General features: G+C 51.6%; 3 protein-coding genes across 3 annotated transcripts; all 3 read right to left on the bottom strand.

Annotated features, from left to right (window-relative positions):
• Window positions 1–642: 642 nt before the first annotated feature.
• QC761_706940 (uncharacterized protein) lies at window positions 643–5574 on the bottom strand (the record flags this gene model as incomplete). Its single annotated transcript, XM_062882247.1, has 4 exons — window positions 4271–5574; window positions 3675–4034; window positions 2907–3600; window positions 643–2845 (listed from the first exon to the last, which is right to left on the bottom strand). Exons 1-4 carry the CDS (start codon window positions 4512–4514, stop codon window positions 643–645), a joined length of 3501 nt encoding a protein of 1166 aa, XP_062728264.1. The 5' UTR covers window positions 4515–5574.
• An 8829-nt stretch (window positions 5575–14403) lies between these two features.
• ADE12 (Adenylosuccinate synthase) lies at window positions 14404–16695 on the bottom strand. Its single transcript, XM_062882246.1, has 7 exons — window positions 16602–16695; window positions 16247–16562; window positions 16055–16151; window positions 15215–15869; window positions 14977–15157; window positions 14662–14922; window positions 14404–14600 (listed from the first exon to the last, which is right to left on the bottom strand). The coding sequence occupies exons 2-7, from the start codon at window positions 16278–16280 to the stop codon at window positions 14572–14574; spliced, it is 1257 nt and encodes a 418-aa protein (XP_062728263.1). The 5' UTR covers window positions 16281–16562; window positions 16602–16695; the 3' UTR covers window positions 14404–14571.
• An 868-nt stretch (window positions 16696–17563) lies between these two features.
• Window positions 17564–19182, bottom strand: QC761_0106660 (uncharacterized protein; the record flags this gene model as incomplete). Its single annotated transcript, XM_062873174.1, has 2 exons — window positions 17564–19068; window positions 19125–19182. The coding sequence occupies 2 exons, from the start codon at window positions 19180–19182 to the stop codon at window positions 17564–17566; spliced, it is 1563 nt and encodes a 520-aa protein (XP_062728262.1).
• Between the last annotated feature and the right edge of the window lie 507 nt (window positions 19183–19689).

Genomic DNA, 19689 nt, shown 5'->3' with positions numbered 1-19689 from the left:
GGTTCATACCACCACCCACCTCCCATCACCGTATACATAAAGGAAACAAAAAAGGTTGAAAGAACCATGTACTGTGAAATTGTCTTATCCAAAAAAAAACCAGCAAAAAAAAGGAATTATCCTCCGCTCTTCGCCTCATCCGCGCACCACCAGACAAAAAATAATCGAAAAGAAAACCACCAAAAAGAAAAAAAAAAGAAAAAAAAGAAAAAAAGAAGAAAGAAAAGCAGAATGGTATCTCATCCAAGCAAATATATATATATAGATATCCTCCTACCCCACCTCCACCCCCAACCCCTTCCTCCGCTCTTTCAAAGCAAAATCTGAGTTTTCCAACAGAAGCAGAAACGTAAACCCAAAAGAGCCAAAGCAAAAAAAAGAAGAAAAAAAAACCGAGGTTGCAAGTATATGAATAGGGGGTATTCGAAAGTGTGAGAGATAAATTCGAAGTGTAACAACTCGAAACAAAAAACCCCAAGTGTAAAACAAGAACAGATCGCACCTAAAAAAAAAAAAAAAAAAAAAAAAAAAAAAAACTTCCACCAAAATCGTAAAACTACGCCAAGATGCTCGCTCCCTCCCATACTCAAAAACCCCAAGCAAACCCATGGGAGGGGAAGACCACAACACCACCACCCCCTCCTAAGCTTCCTCCATGATCCCCCCCTCCCCTCCCCCCTCCTCCCTCCACTCCCTTGACTTTTCCGTCAGCTTCTTCACACCCGACACCCTCCCCGCCCATAGGCTCTCAATCGGCGTCCGGAACGTAAACGCCCTCTGGCTGCTGATCACCCCGATCGCCTGCAGCACCGCCTTCCTGCTGTCCCGCCCAAACACGGCCGGGTGGTTGATCCACTCGAGACTGCTCTCCAGCTCGGCATCCAGCGCCGCAACCGTGTTGGTGTCTATCCCCGCTGCTGTTCCCATCACCCCCAGTCCGTCTGTCGATCTGGAACGGGAGATCTGCCCTGGCACCGGTGGGAAGCTGCCGGCAGAGGAGTGGTTCCCCGACGTGGGAGAGGGTGTGTTCTTCCTGTCTGGGGTACCGGCCGTGGGGGACGGGTTGGCGTTGTCCGGGTGGGGGGTGGAGGGTTGAGATTTGTTGCCTCCCGATGGGGGGAGCGGTGGGACGGGTGGCAACCCGCCTTTCCCGAGGCCTTTGAGGATGGAGCGGGTTTCGTTGAGCAAAGTGTGGGCTCGGTCGTGCTGGCCGCGGGAGACGAGGGTTAGTGCCCGTGTTAGCATGTCTGACGTCAAGAGCTCCATCCTCCGCTGGACGATGTGTGGGTGGGGAGGGATGGGCTGGGAGTTATTCCACGACTTCTTCGAGTTCGAGGCGGGTAGCATGGTAATTGCCAGGAGCGAAGGGCGAGTGTGTTGGGATGTGCCGTCACGGAGGATGTCACCCCAGATGAGCTCGGCTTGGATGAGGGGGACTTCTTCTACCGAGACGGTTCGTTGCTCGTCCTGATCCATCGGGCCGCCGAGGGCTTCCAGACCGGAGACGATGTTATCCCATGGGTCTTGCGGAAGCTGCTCTTGGGAGGCGTTGTCTGGGATGATGACTAGCTGGACGAGGATATCGCGTTTGTCGCCGAAGCGGAGGTCTCCGATAGACGCCTCAGCATCGCGGCCCGTGGCGCGCTTGGTGATTTGGAGGGCGCCGCTGATCTTGTGGAACTTGGCCGGGGAGCCTTCGGGAAGCTTGAGCTTGAGCTTGACGTTTTGATGAGAAAGAGTTTGCAAGGCGCCGAGGCAGCCGGCGAGACACTCTCGGAGCATCATCCAGTCTTTTACATAGGTGTACGAGGCCTTTGTCCGGGTGGACAGCTCGATCATGGTGTCCGGCTTGTGGGTCATACCGAGACCAAACGAGTGGATGGTGATCTTGGCTGCTTCGGCGCGCGATACCACAAAGTCGACGCTGTCGGCGTCCGAGGTGGAGGCATCGCTGATCAGCATGATGGTCGCGATGGGGTTGTTGTACTTGCGGCCCATGAGCAGATCCATGGCCACATTGGCGCCCTCGACAACATCAGCACGGTGGCTCTTTTGTCCAACGGGCTTGATCGAGTTCAGAACATTACCCCAGCCAGGCCACGCCTTGGTCGTCATGCCGACGATAGGTACGCCGCCGCCAGATGATCCAAAGGTCACCAAGCCCATGCGGTCACGGTCGCCGAGCGTGTGTACCATAAACCGAAGAGCATCGCGAACCAGGTTGATCTTGACACCCTGCATCGAAGCCGAAATGGGCACCACCACCACAACATCCACAGGCACATGAATCGAGGGCAGAAGAGGGCTCCTCGCAAAGTTGGTGTACTCGGTAGGCGCAGTTGTGGCCGACTTGGCGCCGCCCCATGAGGAAGCCAGGGACGACACTCGTTGTGGTCGGCCAGAGCCAGGTGTTCTTTGCCAGTCATCCTCATCTGTTTCTGAAAACTCGCCACGGTCGTATTCGGGACTGCGTACGGGCGACGTCTCAACAGCGTTGAGGTCCAACAGGGCCTGCTGCCACAGCTTGAGCTGGTTTCGGTTCTCAAACCGAAGATGGAATTGGGGCAGCTCGGCTACTGATAAGCTGAGGGTGAGAATGTTCTCGTCCATGCTGCCACTGTACGACACCTCGTTGAGATGCTTCTTGATGAGAATCGATCCCTTGAGCGTGCAGCGTGTGCTTTTCCGTGGCGCATCCTGGTCCTCCCACTGTGATGGTTGTTGCGCAGATTTCTTCTCCTTCACGCAGATGAGCATCTCTGCAAACAGGAAACACTCGAGCTCCTGCCATGACACTTTGTCCTTGCCCACACGGAGTGTGCCGTACAATCGAAGCTTTCCAAATCTACCCGTCTGCCGTTAGCCAACTTTTCCGCGAGACCGTGTATGCCCTTCACACCACTTACCGGCTGAAGTCCAAACCATGCCAGTTGTCTACCCGGTTGCGCAGGCTCTCCGTCATCTCGGCCAGCACCTCTGCCGACTCGTACGGATAGAACCGCGGCGCACTTTGCGCTGGTGAAGGCGCCCTGTGGAACTGCTCCTCGGCTCTCGGTGGCGCCAACGGCGGAGGGGCGGCCTGCAGGTCTTCTGGGTCGGGCCGCCACTTGATATCCGGCACCTCCACCGTTACCAGACAGGTGAGCGTCTGCTGCTGTCGTGACCTCGTGATGGTGGGAAACTCTGACCGCACCGTAACCGTGGGCGCGGGGATGGGATTCCGAGTGACCGTCCGGGGGCTGGCGAGCGAGGTCTCCATAGCCTGAACATCATAATCGTGTCGCCGCGGTGGTCCGCTCTGCGTCGTTTCTGGGTATCCTCCCGAAGAGGCAACACCCGTCGCCTCGCTATCACTCCGCGCGTGTCTCGGCCCGTTGTAGCGGTGATCCGAAGGTGGCGCTTCCCGACTCTCGCGGCTGTCCCGCTGGCTTCCTCGAGGAGCATCCCGGTGCCCATTCGATCCACCACCACCAGGTCGCGCGCTCGACCCCCGGCTCTGCGGCCTTCCCGTATCATCCCAATGCTGCGTCGTCGGGGTCGGAGTTCCCTGTGATCTGGTGTCATTTACTGACACTGCGCGCACCATATTGCTGATTTTTTCTAAAAGCACCAAACAAACGTTGGGTCAGTACCAACCTGCTTCCATAATCGCATTCGTTCCTCGACGTCCTTACCTATATCCAGCACGTTTCCGCCGCGGCTGGTGTCCAGGTGCAGGGGCGCATTACATGTCGGGCAGTACTGGGAATCAAACTCGCGGATGAACTCGTAGAAGCACGCCTCGTGGGCCACGTGGGTGCACGAGAACTGCAATATCCTCTCGCCCCGGAGCGTGTGTTCCAACGGCTCCTCGCACACGGCGCACTCGCTCCCCACAAAGGTGCGCTCCCTGCGGGACCGGGTCCTGTCTGAATTCATGGCGCCCTGTGTCGTCGAGATGGATCTCGAGTTGCTCTCGCGCGACTTGTTGGAGCTGACCGAGGCCGTCGAGCGGTGCGATGGCGCGTGAAGCGTCCCTGATGCGATGGAGAAACCTGGAGAGTGGCGGAATTAGCCCTTGTTCACACCGGGTGTGGAGATCTATCTACTTGGTGGCAAGCACACGGCGCAGACAACCTCGGTGCCGAGTCTACTGGCCTGACTGGCTGGCAGAGTGCGGCCGTGATGATACGGCGCAGTCAAATCAGGACGGGGTCACCACCGAGAGACCCAGCGAGGGGCATTTTCCAAAAGACGACAGACAGGAAAACACAAGGGAACGGGAACCTACTCTTCTCCGGGTACAACGGCGCCCCGTAAGACCTCGCAGCGCTACTGCTGCCGGTGTAGTAGTTGTGGTTCGACGGGCCAAAGTCTGTTCTCCAAGCGCCGCCACCACCAGACCGCACCGTCGCCGAGTCGGAGCCTAGGTCTGAGAGCCCTGCCCGTTCGAAATTGTCGTGATTCCTTCGCTGATGCTCCGTCGCAAAACCCTGAGTCTTCTTGGCGTGCGATCTAGATGATCTGCTGAACATGTGTGTGTTGCAGATATAACTGCTGATATCCTGCTCTCTTCTCTTCTCTTCTCTTCTCTTCTCTTTCAACCAAAACTTCTTCGTCCTTTCGTTTCGTGTGTTGCTCTCTTCTCTCTATCGTCCAAGCTGCAGGCTGCAGTGTATGGTTCGAGTGGCTCCTGCGGGTGAGAGAATCTGTGGGACTAAATCGTCGACGGCGCCCAAGTCTAAATCGTTTTGGCTCTCCCGGGAGATCTGCTGCCTGTCGGCCTGTGGTTGTAACAGACTATTAAAGTTGCTACTCTTCTCCCGTTCGTTCAATCTTTGGTCAAGGGGAGCCCTGTTGTTTCAGACAGTTGTATCAACAATGCGGTAGAAGATCCCAAAGAATCAGGCGGGGCATGGCTGCGCCAAAAGTAGGTAGGTGTCAAATCGGCGGGTTTTTGGTCGAGGTTGTTTTGCTTGGTAGAGAAAGGCCCTTAAAGTGGCCGGTTCCTGGCTGAGAAGCTGCTCAAAAGGTCCCGTGGACCGAAATAAGAGCGCCTTGGCGGTACTCGAGTGGCTCGAGTGGTCCCTTTTCGTTGGCGCGTCTTCAGCGACCTGTCTGTGGGTTTCTTCTTCAGCACCTCTGCAGCTCTGCGAGGCGGAATTGTAAATTGTTCCGACGCAACGTCACGGTTCGGTCGAGACGGCAGGTTGGATGCACGAGATAGTGGGAGGAGGCCAATTGGGGGTGTGGGTGTGTGTGTCGTCCAAGGTGTAGGATGTGTCGGGAGGGACAACGGGATAGGAAGTACGCGGGCTGTCCGGGTTGTGTGCGCGGTGCAGACTGGGACTGGGACGTCGTGTGTGTGACTGGAGGTGATGATGGCAGTGCCGGTGTTGTTCAGCAGCCTGTAGGTCTCGGGGTGGTCCGGTCTCCACGGAAAGGAAGCAGGAGGAACAAGTCAATCACTGCGGCGTTTCGTTTCCTCGAGGGAGATTCAGGAACAAGAATCCAGAATCTTGGACCGCTCTTTTCTCGGGGAAAGGGTGAGGCAGAGAACCATAAAAATGGGGTCTTAACAGCGTCTATTAAGACAGCCTCCCAACGCTCAGGCAAAAGAACCACCGTTCCTGACCTTTCGCTGAGGGGGGAAGAGACAGTCTTTTGGGAAACGGGAACTTGGAAAAGCAGTGGGCGGGCTCCCAACGCCAATTACGGATAGGGGATAAAAGGTATCAGCCCTGTCCATGTCCCTGGTCCTGTTGCTTCTGCGGTGGGGTTCACTGCTGAAGTGATGGTGCTGATGGCACGACGACAGAGGTCCAGAAATGGGATTGGCAGGGGTCGCTTTGGGCAACTGTTTTCGAATCTCCTCCCTTTCCAGCGCCCAGGGGGACCGTTTATTATTATTATCATTATTATTATGACGACGGATGGGTAACGGTTATCTGACCGTTTTGCCCCCTTCCACCACCCACCCACCACTACAACTGAACCACAGGATATAGGATTCAAGAAATCATACTGCGTAGATGGTCCTAACCCGTCCACTCTGACGATAGCGTCGTTCATGCTGATGGTTCTGTGCCTCCGGGAAAAAGACAAAGCCATTCTTCCCAGACACGGCACAAGGAGGATGGAAGCAGGGCGGATTCTGAGTCTTTGACTGTGGCGGCGTTCCGGATGTCCCCGTCCTTGCATCTCTATTGCTGTGCCCGGGCAAGCCAAGGCATCTTTGATTTGCATCGTACACGGTAGCTATGTCATGGTCTGTAATGAGATGGAGTCTCGACCTGTAGAATAAGGGGTCCGGGCTTCTTACTTATACTAGGACAGCAACACAGCTGATGGACTTGTGAACATGTTGAAAAATGTCTCCATCACAGGCCCATGAGCTCGTACATTTGCGCCTGAACGGTAAGCTCCGCATAGTTGTTCTTTAATGTCTCTTTTCAACTTTGCGAGATGATGATTTTCGCCTATTTATTCACGTCAATGCAAGTCAGCGACAGAAGAACGGCGATGAACGAGGGGTGATCATCGCTAGCACGTGGCAGAGCTCCCGCTGTGGAGACGGCAGCGCCCACCCTTTCGTCACGGACATGCCGTCACCAAAGATAGCGTGGGTTGCCAGGTAGCTGAGGTGGGACAGATAGCAAGATCACAGAAGAGGCTGTCTGTAGAAAAGAAGATGGTCTTGGTTGCGCTTTGAGCTGTCGAAGTTGGAGTTTCCGAGAAGCTAGAATGTGTGAATGAATGTAGCTCACCAGGCTGGAAGTGATGAAGACGGAAACCCGCGTGGCAGCTGGGTGTGTGCACCAGCAGCAAGCCACTGCAGTGCTTCAACCACGATAGGCCCCACTGTGATGGGGTCTTACACCCAGCCCAACGGCATGCATCCAACAATCCCCAACCCATGGGAATCATGGGAGATGCTGTTGACCGTTTTCCAACCAAGCACTCCAGCTCACTGAACTCTGACAGCAGCACAAATCCGAAAATCCGACGAACGCACAACAGTTCCAGGCCGGATCAACAGCAAATGACGCCCAACTCCGCCGCAGCGGTGCGCACGGTGGTGGTACAGTGAAGTCATGATTTTTCCTAGGAGGTGGGGTTCTGCAGGAGACTTGTATCGTATCGTTGCTCTGTAGGAAGGTTGAGAGCATTACGCCGCCAACAAACTTGGGTCAGTCTTGTTTCCTTGGATATCACCTCCTCTGGCTCCCATCAGTTACGAACATGCATAGAAGCATCGGTGGAACAGAAGAGAAGAGCAGCTGGAATGCGGCCCAGCTGCCTGCCCGACCGTTTCCTGTGCCGGCTCACTTCTGGCGGATTCGCCGAGGCCTACCGAAGGGTGGCCGTGATCTCGTCTTTTTGCAACGTCTTTGGCTGTGTTGTGCGCCGGCAGTTGGGAATAGAAGCCTCGGCGCTCCATCGTATTCGAAGAGGCCCTCGAGTTAAGGCTCCCAGGCGGAGGCCGAGGATGTCCCGTGTGCGTGGATCCTTCCCGGACTGGCCTGGCCAGAAGCCAACCAATCCGATCTTCGTCAATCACTTGCAGCATCATCCCGTCTCACCCACGTCTTTGGAAGTCGAATCGGATCCTGTCCTTGGTGTGGTTTGTGCCACCTGATGCCGACCTTGTAAAACTTAACACAAAGAAAAAGAACCCCACTGTGTAGCATCGGTACTATTTCCAAAGTTAGTGGAAGATAAAAAGAAACCTATGTATTCAACGTCGTGTCCATCTTCCAACGTGAGCAACTTTTTTTCTTTTGTCCGTTTCTTGCCCCTTTTTACCCCCCACTCATGCTGCAATGTTATCTTTTTGTTCAAGATTCTTCAGATTACCTGCTGATTCCATTTCGTCAAAATGGCAGGTCTTGTTGCCCTTTGCCGCTGAGGCGCATCTATTCCGGGCACAGACAGGCGGGGTAAATTTCCCAAAGGCAATTATTTATGTCGGTGGCTTCTGTGGGGGCGTGAGATAAGTTTCTTGAATCCTTCCCTCAGCAGAGGCGGCCGCCCTGATGTCTGAAGGGGCTTGAGGCAGGAGTTGGTGGCGCTGTGTGTTTCGTCTATCGGTGATGCAATGGGACCCAAAGAGGCAGGTCTGCCTCCGTTTCCCACGTTTTCTTGCATCCAAGCCTGTTGTTGACTGCTAAGCTTGAGCTGTAGGAAAGTGGTATGATGACAGCTAGAGACTCATGGCAGCAAGCCTCTCAGCGTCCACTTGAGTGAGGGTTGGTGGCTTGAACAATATGTAAGCGTAGTGCATATTGCACATGCGAGGGAGTTTGGTGTAGTCAGACGAGCCGGGCAAACTTGATATTGCCTGTGGCTTGCTCGTACTACAACGTGTAGGTGAGATGGTAGTTGACAAGTCTCCCTCGTCAAATGACAAAGCTGGTTGCGTTCTCAAAAACTCCAGATATTACTCGTCTCCCTGTTCCCCCAGAGGATTGGAACCAAAACGGAGCAGGGAATCAAAATTCCGACAGAGCCCAGGTCGGCGATCACACAATTGATGGGGTCGGGCCAACACGGCCAGCTCCTGAGTTCAACGGTTTGAGATCGGCATTGTCGGGGACCCTTGCGGCTCATCTCAGATCGTCCCAGATCGCCGACCAGGTGCTCACGAGCAAATAGCCGTGATAAAGTGATAGTCATAGTAGTTGTTTATTCTCCGTTTTGCCTCTTGGTTGAAAGATAACGGTAGACAGGACAGGACAGCCGCTTGGGAGCCGACCGTTACGGCGCGTACCTGACATCGAGCTCGGTTAATGGACCCCTGTTGTGCTGGGAGCATGCGTCTGCAGTACCATCAAAATCTTGAATGAAATGCCACCAACCGCAGTGAACGATTGGAGGCTGCTGGGAAGAGCAAACCTGATGGAGCGAGAAATGCTGTGGACTTTTGGTTGCAATGCATCATTGCAACATAAATCAGTCATGGTCTGTGCGTCGGAGTTGTGTGCACCAACCATCCAGCGAACCCCGCGTCTGGTACAGAAACCCCTCCCCGGATCCCAAGGTTTCACGGCCTCTTGGAGGTGATACATACCATCACAGGGTCCTCAGACACCAGTTGCACGACTTCCTGTTTGAACACCCTTCAATCATCTACCGGTATCTCTCGGAGACGGCGTCTTGAGCGAGCCCACAACCCCATCAATAGCGCTACCTCTTAAATCACTCGCGATTCAAGATGGTTACATTCGCCGGTGTAGCACGACCCCAGCAGACCTCTCGGCTTCGGAGGACAGGAGAGCATTGCAGACCTCGACGGCCAGTTGCCCTCTGAATCCATCCACGTTGCTTCCCTCCCCGCAAGTAAGACTGTCATCGGCACAAAGAGCACCAGTTGATGGAGTGGCAATACCAACGATGTACACTCACTACCGGCTGGCGTCTTGTCTGCTCAAATTACCAGGTTACTAGCTCACCAGGCCCACGATCTACCACGACCGTGCGGTAGTCAACCAGAACTCCCACCCAGAGGAGGAGTTCCCGTCACGTTTTTGTTTCTCATGCAGGCCATGTCGCTCGGGCATTTGGCCTGTTGATAAACACTGCCCGTCCCGGCCAAGGGGAGCGAAAGCAAACCAGGCTTGCGAAAGCGAAGGAAAGAAAAAAAAAAAAAAAAAAAAACCACCGTGCTCTGCATGCTCTGTTATGCATGCTGCAAGCACGGTCTGCCATTCCCTTCCCGTCTCTGCGAATGCCGCACCAAGATTTGTTCGATCTTGAGCACAAGAGGGGTCTCGCGAGCCTCTAGACCGCAACGGGCTTAGAATACCCTCACTTACACCTCAAACGTGTGTGTCTGTGTGTCACGACATGCGTCTGTTCTCTTTGTTGACACCCAATGCCCTTCGATGGTCACTGGGGAACCACGATAGAGGCAAACCAGGAACGGCATCTGACTACCGGCATCCAGCGTTGTTGTGTCTGTCTTCCCCGCCACTATTCTCGCCATTGCGGGGGATGTACCGTCGTTAAACATCTTGCATCTTCACCGCTTCCCAAGTGATAGTCGAGTTGGGTCCTTTTCTACTACCTGTGGTAGCATTGTAGCAGAGGGGCAGTAGTTTTGTTGATGTCTGTTGAGCTATATACCTCACTTCACATGATATAGTGTCGAAACACAATCGTGGTCGCTTAATCACCTCGCTCAACCACCTCGATTTCGACTACCACCCTCGGGCAAGTATGCGGTGCCTTTCTCATTTCTTGCTTGACCCGGCAGGGCAGCCACGCGGAGAAGAAGAAAATTTCCACCTTGATGTCCCTCTTCTTCACGGGCACTAGACGACAACCGTCATGGAATTCCGTTTGAGGAGGAACTATGTCCCATATAGTAGTCCCCGAGCCCGTGCGCTTGCAGCACCAAGCCGGACTATTCCCAAAGATGGCCTTCTCTACAGCCTCGGCGAGTTCTACTGGCTTTGCTCTATCGCTATGACCTGTGATATGACTATTTCTGCCGTGCAGACTCTTTGACACGGCAAGAAAGGAAGTGATGTTCAACTAATGACAGCAGGTGGCTTGACGTCGAGGTCATGAGTCCGGAACAGAAGGGGCAAGGCCAGACAGCTCAGTCTCCGTTTCACTAGTGAAAGATTCCTCAATGATGGTGGTGTGAAACGAGCATATGTCGGGGCAGTGACCGGCAAGAGATACCTTACCTACACCAGACCATGGGAATAGATGCCCAAACCTGGCTTGTAGCTGAGAGCCCAACGAACCTGAAACATGGCAAAGGCTGTAGGACAAGCCAAAATCAAGAACTCTGTCGTTCTTGATCACACTAGGTATTTGGTCAGGCAACTATCAAGATGCCACCCCCAAGACACTCGAGCAATGACATCAACACACCCCCTGGACTCCATATACCCTCGAGAGTGTGCTGTCATGACTTTATCGTCCCAAGAACATATACATATATATATATATATATACAGATGACAGACGCTGCAAAACCCACCTCGAGCAGAAGGGTAAAACCAAGAGAGTGAAACGAGAGATTCTCCTACCCATCATCATCATCCGAAGTAGATATTTGCCAAGTGTAAAAAGACTTCCGGCAAACCTCCTTCCCTATCAGGATACACTCCCTTGATCTTCCCGAATCGTTGACTGTGAGCCTATCTAGATAGGTTCTCATTTTGGTGAGTCTACGGCAGTTAAATCACATACATCTCCCTGGGGCCACCGACCTGTTCATTAGTAGGTAGCTTTTCTCATCGACTACTACTTTAATCGTTGCTTTCATCCCATTGCTTCTCACTTTCTTCCCTCACTATGCTCGCTTAACCATGAGATTGAGAGAGAAAAAGACGGCGCTTATGAACCACCAGCAGAGTAAGGTGGTTCATCAAGCCTTTCTTTTCCCCCTCTCCTAGAGCCAGCAGTCCCCCAATGACGAAAGGATTGAGAGCATCTAGCAAATAACCCAAGAATATTATTAATAATGTACTTTGATAACATGTCCGGTGATGATCATGATCACGGACGTCAGTAATATACCTAGGTAGTACAGTGGGCATAGATATATACATATATAGCCCTAACCTTCTTGCAACTGATCATTATCTGGTTCCTGCCAGCCGGGGTGATATGCTGCCTATATATATATATATATATATATACATACCCTACTTGACATTACGGAAGTAACATTTTGGTCCATTGATGAAAACCTGTAAAAGCACAGGCCAATCAATAATTGTGGGATCAAGTTTTGACTACTACTGTGAGTGTGGTCAAGTACCTACCTTACCTACTGTATACATGCCATGCAACGTAACTTCGTTTACCAGTGGTGTGTGTTTCCCGAAGCACATTAGAAGGAGAGGTCCTAACCTGTATTATTTGTGTAAAGATATATATGTGAAAAGTGACGTGGAAAAAAAAAACCTGTTCATATGATCTTTCAGCTGGTTCTGAAAAGCAGACTGGTGTGAACTACCTAAAGTATGCTTGTTTGCTGATTGAGATTGTGGTACGTACGGAGAGTGTGAGTAAAGCAACCTACCTGGTAGACAAAAGTGACTACTTAGTTCATGTTTTTGTTAGCAATATCTGTATCAACAACAAACAAGACACCTCTGATCTGCAAAGCTCCTCACTCCCAGAAAACCCTATCAGGAGATGAAAACTCCCTGCACCCTAACCCCAGGGGGGATGCCAGGTTAGCAAAAAAAAAAAAAAAAAAGGGGGAGGGAGGGGTGCACAGCTAGAATTCCTCTTCTTTAGCTACCTATACATGAATGATTCTTCTGTTTATCGCGGCGGAAACATGCAGTTAAATTCCTGATTCTATCTATTCATAAACACATATCACTCTAGTGTAGCTCTCATTCAATCTGAGGCCTTTTCAACCTTGTTTGTTAAGCCCCATTTCAGGCATGGCTTGGTCTGTGTCGTCAGGGTAGTTCACGTAACTAGTATCTGTTCGTGTTGTTTACTGGCCTCTGCTGTAGAGGCTATACACAAGTAGGCTCTTGACTTACGTTGAATATCTTGCAGAGGACATAATGGACTCTCAACAAATTGGGGTCTGGGAGCGGAGCAGCACGCGCTGAGGTGTCATGTTGTTTGAAAGTAGCTGTTTGAGGGGCTCTCGACAGCGTCCCGCGGCCATAACCGTCGCCGAAGATATGTACGCGGTAGCAATGAGGCTATCACCCGCTTCTTGGCAACCGAGACGTGATTACTGGTATTGTCTCTCATAGGTATCTTAGCTTACCTCAGGCTTCGGTTCAAACGCAACTGAAACTTGTCAAACGCGTCATGGAAGAACTGAGTGAGCATTATGGCGTTCTCTGGCTTTTTGGTGGTTTCTGGCCGCATGTGTTGTAGGTTGATAGTTCCAAAATATCTCCAAATTGCCCACCAGATGATCGCCGTTTTGCGTGTCTATAGGTGAGTTCCCGTTCGTTGAAGTACTCATATTGATAACGGGGTCACTACACCCACCTCTTCGGCATTGCTCTCTTCAAATTTCCCAAGGGCGAACGGGATCATATGTGACGCGGCGAGGGGTTCCCATTTCTTCCCCACCTGCTCATGGGCGGACAGTTGTTTTTGTAGAATTGCTCTTCATAGAACCCGCTTAGTACACAGCGGTGCCCATCTCTCTTCAAACAAGAAGTTCGAAGAGCTGCCTGCTCATTTCCGGAACAGCTCTTGATTTCTGCCATATGGCGGTTCACTTCGTTTCCGAAGTCAGGATCCAATCCGTCTGTTATGACTAGGTTGCCGCAATGCCGAACTTTAAATAGGGTATAAACGTTAGTAATTTGCTCCGTGAACACCAATGAAACTGGCTTGCCTGGCTTCAACATGGCATCCACCTCAACTGCAGCAGTTTTTTGGGAGTGGCGGATGAGTCCACAGTCTCCTGCATAAGAATTCTACATACTTCAAGAGGTAAATCCTGAACGAAGGCCTCTAGAACCTGCCTGGTATCGTCCATTTTCCCTCTGGGATATAACTTCTCAACACACCGAGAGAATCGACCATCAACGCCAACACCCTCTCTCTTCTTATAACCTCCGAAACGGGGATCAACTCGGAGTCTTTCGAGGACAAAGTAGGGGAACCCAAAGAACTCAATGAGCTCGATTTGGCCACAATGTCTGCCGTCAAGACAAAGGGATGCTCTGAAATGGCGGCCATTTCTTCTGATCAATCTCACTACGAATGAATCAAATATTTGAACCATACTCAGGAAATTTTCTACCAGAGCAAAACCTTATCAATGATGGATGAATTTTAAAATTGGCTGGGCGTTGTAAGATTTCTGCCACAAAATACCCTAATCTCAGCTTCCCCAAACCTCTCTTTCCGTGGCTAACTAGGTAACCTAGGTTGAGGTGAATCCGTGGCCAGAAGATGTGGAAAAGAAAAGAATTTGCTTCGCATGAGCCCATAATTCTGGCCAATGTGAAGACGGTAAGGTCAAACGAAGATATAGCTAGGTCAGTAGGTACCTACCAGAGGCTACGGCTCATCTACAGAGTCGTTGAACCAGTCGTCAACCTACATAGCTTTCATCAGGTTTGTGGTGAAGCCGTCGCAATGTGCAAAAGTGAAGACCTTGTGGCATACCAACTACGTATGTTAAAAAGACGAAATACGAGAATATCTACCATGTGTGTGAGTTACCAAAAAAAATGTTCCGTGGTCATCTGTTCTCGAGCTTAAATCGTATGTCACAACCATACAACACAACCACCAAAAAGCCAACCAAGACCATCATCAATCTAAACCAGGGTATTTTTTACAGGATATCTAAAAGCCTCTCGCCACCCCAAACAGTTTCCGCAGGGACGCCATGACTTTATAAGGTAAGGTAAGGTTATGTACCCTAGGTATGTAACAGTAAACAAACAGGATAATGAAAAAAAAAAAGGTACGCCGTTGCCTCCCATCATTTTTCTTTTTGCAAAACCCTCCCTTCCCTTCCTCTCTCTTTACAAAAAAAGAAAAGCCACAAAGAAAAGGGGAATCTATGAGTCTTAACACTCTCTCCAAACATTCCGCAAACTCTCGCCGAAGCAGACATCTTGCTTTGCTTGCTTAAAGACAAATCATGTCGTCGCGCGCAGCTGGTGTCTCATGTCAGCATCTTCTAGGTAGAGAGATAAGGGGTTCAAACAGGAAACTTACGGCCAGTACCGATCCACTTCACGGGGATACCAGTGAACTCCTCAATGAACTTGACGTACGCCTGTGCTTGCGCGGGAAGGGCGTCAAAGGTCTTGACCGAAGTGATGGGTGTTTGCCAGCCCTCAAACTCCTTGTAGACAACCTCGAGAGTGTCAAGGTAGTCGAGGTCGGCGGGGAAGTGCTCGATGACCTCGCCAGTCTCCTTGTCCTTGTAGGCGACAGCAACCTTGATGGTAGGGAATGTGTCTAAGATGTCGAGCTCTGGAGAGGAATTGTTAGCCAACTAAATACCCTTGTGTTATGAAAACAACATACTGGTCAAGTTCCACGATGTGTAGTTGTTGATGAGCTGAGAGTACTTCAGCACGACAAGGTCGAGCCAGCCGCACCTACGTCTCCTACCAGTAGAAACACCCCATTCACGGCCAATCTCCTGGAGCTTGGTGCCGGCCTCACCGAGGTCTTCGGTCTTGAAGGGACCACCACCAACTCTGGTCTAACAAGGGGGTCAGCACGAGATGGCTCAGATATGAATGATGGTGAGAGAGCATACGGTGTAAGCTTTTACGACACCAATAACCTCCTTGATTTGCTTGTAGTCGAGCGCAAGACCAGTAACGGCACCACCGAAACCAGTATTGCTGCTGGTGACGTAGGGGTAGGTGCCATAGTCAATATCCAACATCAGGGCATTGGCACCCTCAACCAAGAGGTCCCGTCCGCTCTTCTGGGCCTGATCGATGAAGTTGGGGCCGTCGCAGACGAAGTTGGGAAGCAGTTTCCTGTACTCGCGGAAGCGGGCAATCTCCTCCTCAACGTCATACTCGAAAAGCTCGCCAAACTGCTTCTTATACCCCTCGGCCAGAGTGCGCAGCTTCTTCTCAAAGACGGCCTCCTTGAAGATCTCGTGAACCCTGATACCCTTCCGGCTGGCCTTGGTGGCGTATGATGGGCCGATGCCGCGGCCGGTGGTGCCAATCTTCTTGTTTCCTTCTAATTGAGCCTCCTCCGCCCTGTCGACGGCGGCGTGGAGTGTGAGGTTGACATGGGCGCGGTCGCTGATGAGGATCTTCTCGCGGACGTGCTTCAGACCCTTCTCCTCGAGCGCATTGAGCTCCTTGAAGAAAGCCTCGACGTTGACGACGACGCCGGAGCCGATGAGGTTCTCGCAGTTGGGGTTGATCAAGCCTGATGGGAGCAGGTGGAAGCTGTTGGCAGAAAACACAAGTGTCAATTCGCGCGTCGTCGGATAGTAATAGTAGTGGTCAGGGGCATAGAGGTATCTCCGTACTCGTACGAAACGCCATTGGCACTACACACAAACAGCACCGTTTCCGTTAGCAACTTGGAACTCATTCCACAACAGCAATTGGTTCACCATGGGGTGACTTACACAACTGAATGACCAGCATTGTGACCTCCAGCAGCGCGGGCGCAGATCTGGGCCTTCTGGCAAAGGATATCGCTGAGCTTGCCCTTGCCCTCGTCACCTACAGTTCAAGGGTTAGGGTTAGCGACAGTTCCGACCGCAAATTTTCGTCTGGCCGTAACGGTGGTCCAGACGAAATTGACATTATTGACATACCCCATTGGGAACCAAGAATAATGGTAGTCGGCATGGTGATTCGTTCCGTAGGCAACACTGCTTGCTTCAGTCGTTGGGGAGATTCAGAGGGGAAACACTTCAGGTGTCGTTGTTTTTGCGGTTCTTCAATGGCAGCTTGAATTGAGGCGAGGCGAATTGAGCGCGGGGTTTTGTGGTGGGGTCTGCCTGAGTCACTGAATGTGGGAAATGCTTACCGTACGGTAACAAGAAAACTTGGCAGCTGTAAGTAGATTCCGGGGTAAATGGAGACGTAATTGGTTTTGCTATCGAATAGCGGTGGGTGTTTTGAGGTCTACTGTGACACCTTGATAAATATGTTTCTCGGACCCCCTGTCTGTGTTGAATATTTACATGCCATGGCGGTTGGGGGCAGGCAGCGCAGTCGCAACGGCGGGGCAATCCGTTGCGATTCAAACGGGCCGCGAGGCAGAAAAAGGGTTGCGATTGAGGGGCAATCCGAGCGGCAGGCGAGTCCATTAAATCCCTCTGCGGTGGCATTTCGTCTCATGCCCTCCGAAACCGGGTACATGTTCATGGCTGAGAGAGGATTTCAGATGGTATCATGATGTAAGCTGGTTCTCTTCAAAAAGCGTCACATGTTGTTCCTCAACAGATATTTACCTGCCATCATGCCGCACAAACAAACCCAACTGGTTCAAACTACGTAACCTCTTACATAGGAGATGCTTCTCTCCGAGTCCGGTAGTCTTGGCAAACATGATGACATCCTGAAAGAACTGCCCAATTATGGATTCATTCTATCATCATCATTGTTATTAGCCCAGCCGATTTTCTCCCAGTTAATTCATTCGATATGAAGACCAACGTGAACAACACAACGTCCTGTTGAAGGGAAACTGAGCTACCTTAGATCATACCCACGGAAGCTGTGACCTTGGTACTTGGCGTTCCTGGAACTTGACGAGGGCCTCGCAGTTCAACCTCTGCGGATATCCTCAAACACATCTCGTCGAAATCTTTCTGCATCTCACGATACTATATCATGGTTAGAAAGCATATGCCTCAAGAAGACTTTACCATTCATCTTGGGGCATTTCTATCCAACAGGATCTTACATACGCGCATCATGTGCCTTATATACAACGTGAAAGAGACATCCAAGAGTAATGCAAAGGTAAAGCGGATAAGTAAATTCCATAATTATATTCAAAAGAATGACGATATGTACAATCTGGTCAACTGAAGCCAGACAACCCACAAGCCCACCCCAACGCCGAAATCTCGTCATATCACGGACTCATAAACACACCTTGAACAGAAAAAGCCCTACATAATCTATGCCCTCCTCCTCCTGCTGACCCTAGCCTGAGCAAAAGCAGTCTCCTCAACCTCACCCCCCGTCGACGTAGCAACACCCGTCTCAGTGGCCGTCGGCCCATCCGTAACAGTAGCAGTATCCGTCCCTGTCGCCACATCCTCCGCTGTAGTTGTTGTACCCGTCAAAACATCCGTCAACGTAGCCGTGTCAGTCTCAGGCGAGCCCAGCTCCTCCGTAACAGTCGTAACCAAATCAACACCCCCCTCATCACCCAAATCCGGATTCGCAGCAATAACCCCCGGCGGAATCACCGGCTGTCCCAGATTCAACCCACCACCACCACCACCACCGACCAACCCCCTCACTCCCGCCTGAATCAACTCCTCCAAACTCCCAAACAGCTGCCCATCAAACCCTACCCCCCCCAGACCTAGTCCCGTATTCCCCAGGCCCAACTGCAAAGCAAGGCAGTTACCCTGCAGACTAGCCAGCGTGTCGACAAATATTTCCTTTTGCCCTGGCAAAATAATAGCTGCTGGGTCTGCCAGCACCAAACCTAGCGATGACCCGAACGTCGGGGCAGTGATGCCGAAGGGGAGGAGGAGGGATTGGTTCAGGAGGTGGGTGAAATCGAGGTTGTCGTTGTTGGGGAGGGAGGAGAGGTCTGCTGGGAGGTTGACGAGGTTGATCTGGCGAGGGGAGTTGCCACGGGGTTGAAGTGAGGGGGTAGGCTGGATCAAAGAGCCGAGATCGAGGGAGGAGGTTGGTTGTTGAGTGGGACTGGGGGAGATGGGGGAAGAGGTCGGTTGGGCTGCGTTGTTTGTGTTGTCTGGGAAGGTGGTGGTCGTGGGGAAGAGGGTTGATTCTGATTCGAGGGAAGCGGTGGTGTCAGTTAGAGAGGAGGAAAGGGTGTCTGCTTGTGTGAAGTTGTTGTTGTTGATGATGATTGGACTGAGGTTTAGGTCTGGAATGACAGAGTTGACTGGGTTCTGGGAAAAGTCCGTCACTGGTGTGGGGGTAGGAACAATGGTCATTTGCTGGGAGTCGGTGACCATGATCAGTAGCTCCTTGTCTGGGAAGCCGTTGTCAATACGGAGCTGGTTGAGAAGGTAGCGGTTGTTGATGTTGCTTGGATCTCGTTGATCTAGAACATTTGTTACACAAATAATGACGCAGTTCTGGGGGGAAGAAGTTAGTAGCACACTTGAGTAGTACCGAAGAGAACATACCACGTGTGGGAACTGGGCCCTGAAATGATTGATACGAATGTTGGTTTTGATTGTCTCAAGCTGAATAGCCAAGGCGAATTGTGATCCGATCAGCGCCGCCAGCTCTAGCTCAGCAATCCGAGCAAGTTGGCTGATGGCGCTGCCAATGAGAACATTGAGACCTGCCCCAGGAAGGATGATGTTGTGGTTCCCGAGGGGAGGAAGAATGGTGTCAAAAAGAGATCGCTTCTCATCGTTGGTAGCGTTCTTGAGCTTCCCCCCTGACGTTGTGCTGCGGTCAATAGGGGCTGGCGCTGTTGTTATCTGTCAGCAAGTGAACTTGAACAAGTACAGGGCTTGGAAGACTTACCTCCTACCACTGAAGAAACCAAGCCTGTCAGGGCTGTGAGTGTTTGTCGAAAATGCATGTTGAGAATTAATTACAAAGTAATATGAAATGAAGCAATGCCTTTTGGCAATTCAGGAGCGTCCTATCAAAGGGGCGTATGAGAGAATAGAGTAGCAGCCACATGGGCGTCTGTACCCAAGCAAGCTGGGATAAGGTGAACAGCCAACCGTCTGGCAATATGGAGGCAATGTGTGAGTATCTCGACAAGCTTGGGGTTAAACAAGGAAAATCGTATTCGTATTGGGAATATATACTTATAAGCGTATCAACTATCTCAGCTCGGAGAACTGCGTCATTGTGGTGCCCAACTTCATGACTCTCAGATGCCAAATGGAGGACGAGGTTGAAGAGCGCGAGTGGACACTGCAAATATCTCCTTCTCTCAGAAGTCAGACCACCAGACGACAAGCTCAGTGTGGTGGTTAGAGAAACACATGGTGTTTAGTATGAGAATAGGCTTGGCTGGGGTGGCGGCGTGCTGCAGTTGAGCTTGAAACGAGTCTTGGCGAAACTGATAAGATGCCAG

This window comes from Podospora bellae-mahoneyi, chromosome 7 (genome assembly GCF_035222275.1).
Source record: "Podospora bellae-mahoneyi strain CBS 112042 chromosome 7, whole genome shotgun sequence".
NCBI lineage: Eukaryota > Fungi > Ascomycota > Sordariomycetes > Sordariales > Podosporaceae > Podospora > Podospora bellae-mahoneyi.
Note: the sequence above shows the minus strand (reverse complement) of the source record. Positions and strands in the feature narration are given on the sequence as shown.

Bases quoted from the DNA above. Each gene is read 5' to 3' on its own strand.
- ADE12 (XM_062882246.1), bottom strand. From the start codon at position 16,280: ATGCCGACTACCATTATTCTTGGTTCCCAATGGG. The intron at 16,152-16,246 runs GTATGTCAATAA...CTTGAACTGTAG, and splicing joins TATTCTTGGTTCCCAATGGG to GTGACGAGGGCAAGGGCAAG. The intron at 14,923-14,976 runs GTATGTTGTTTT...ATTCCTCTCCAG, and splicing joins CACATCGTGGAACTTGACCA to AGCTCGACATCTTAGACACA.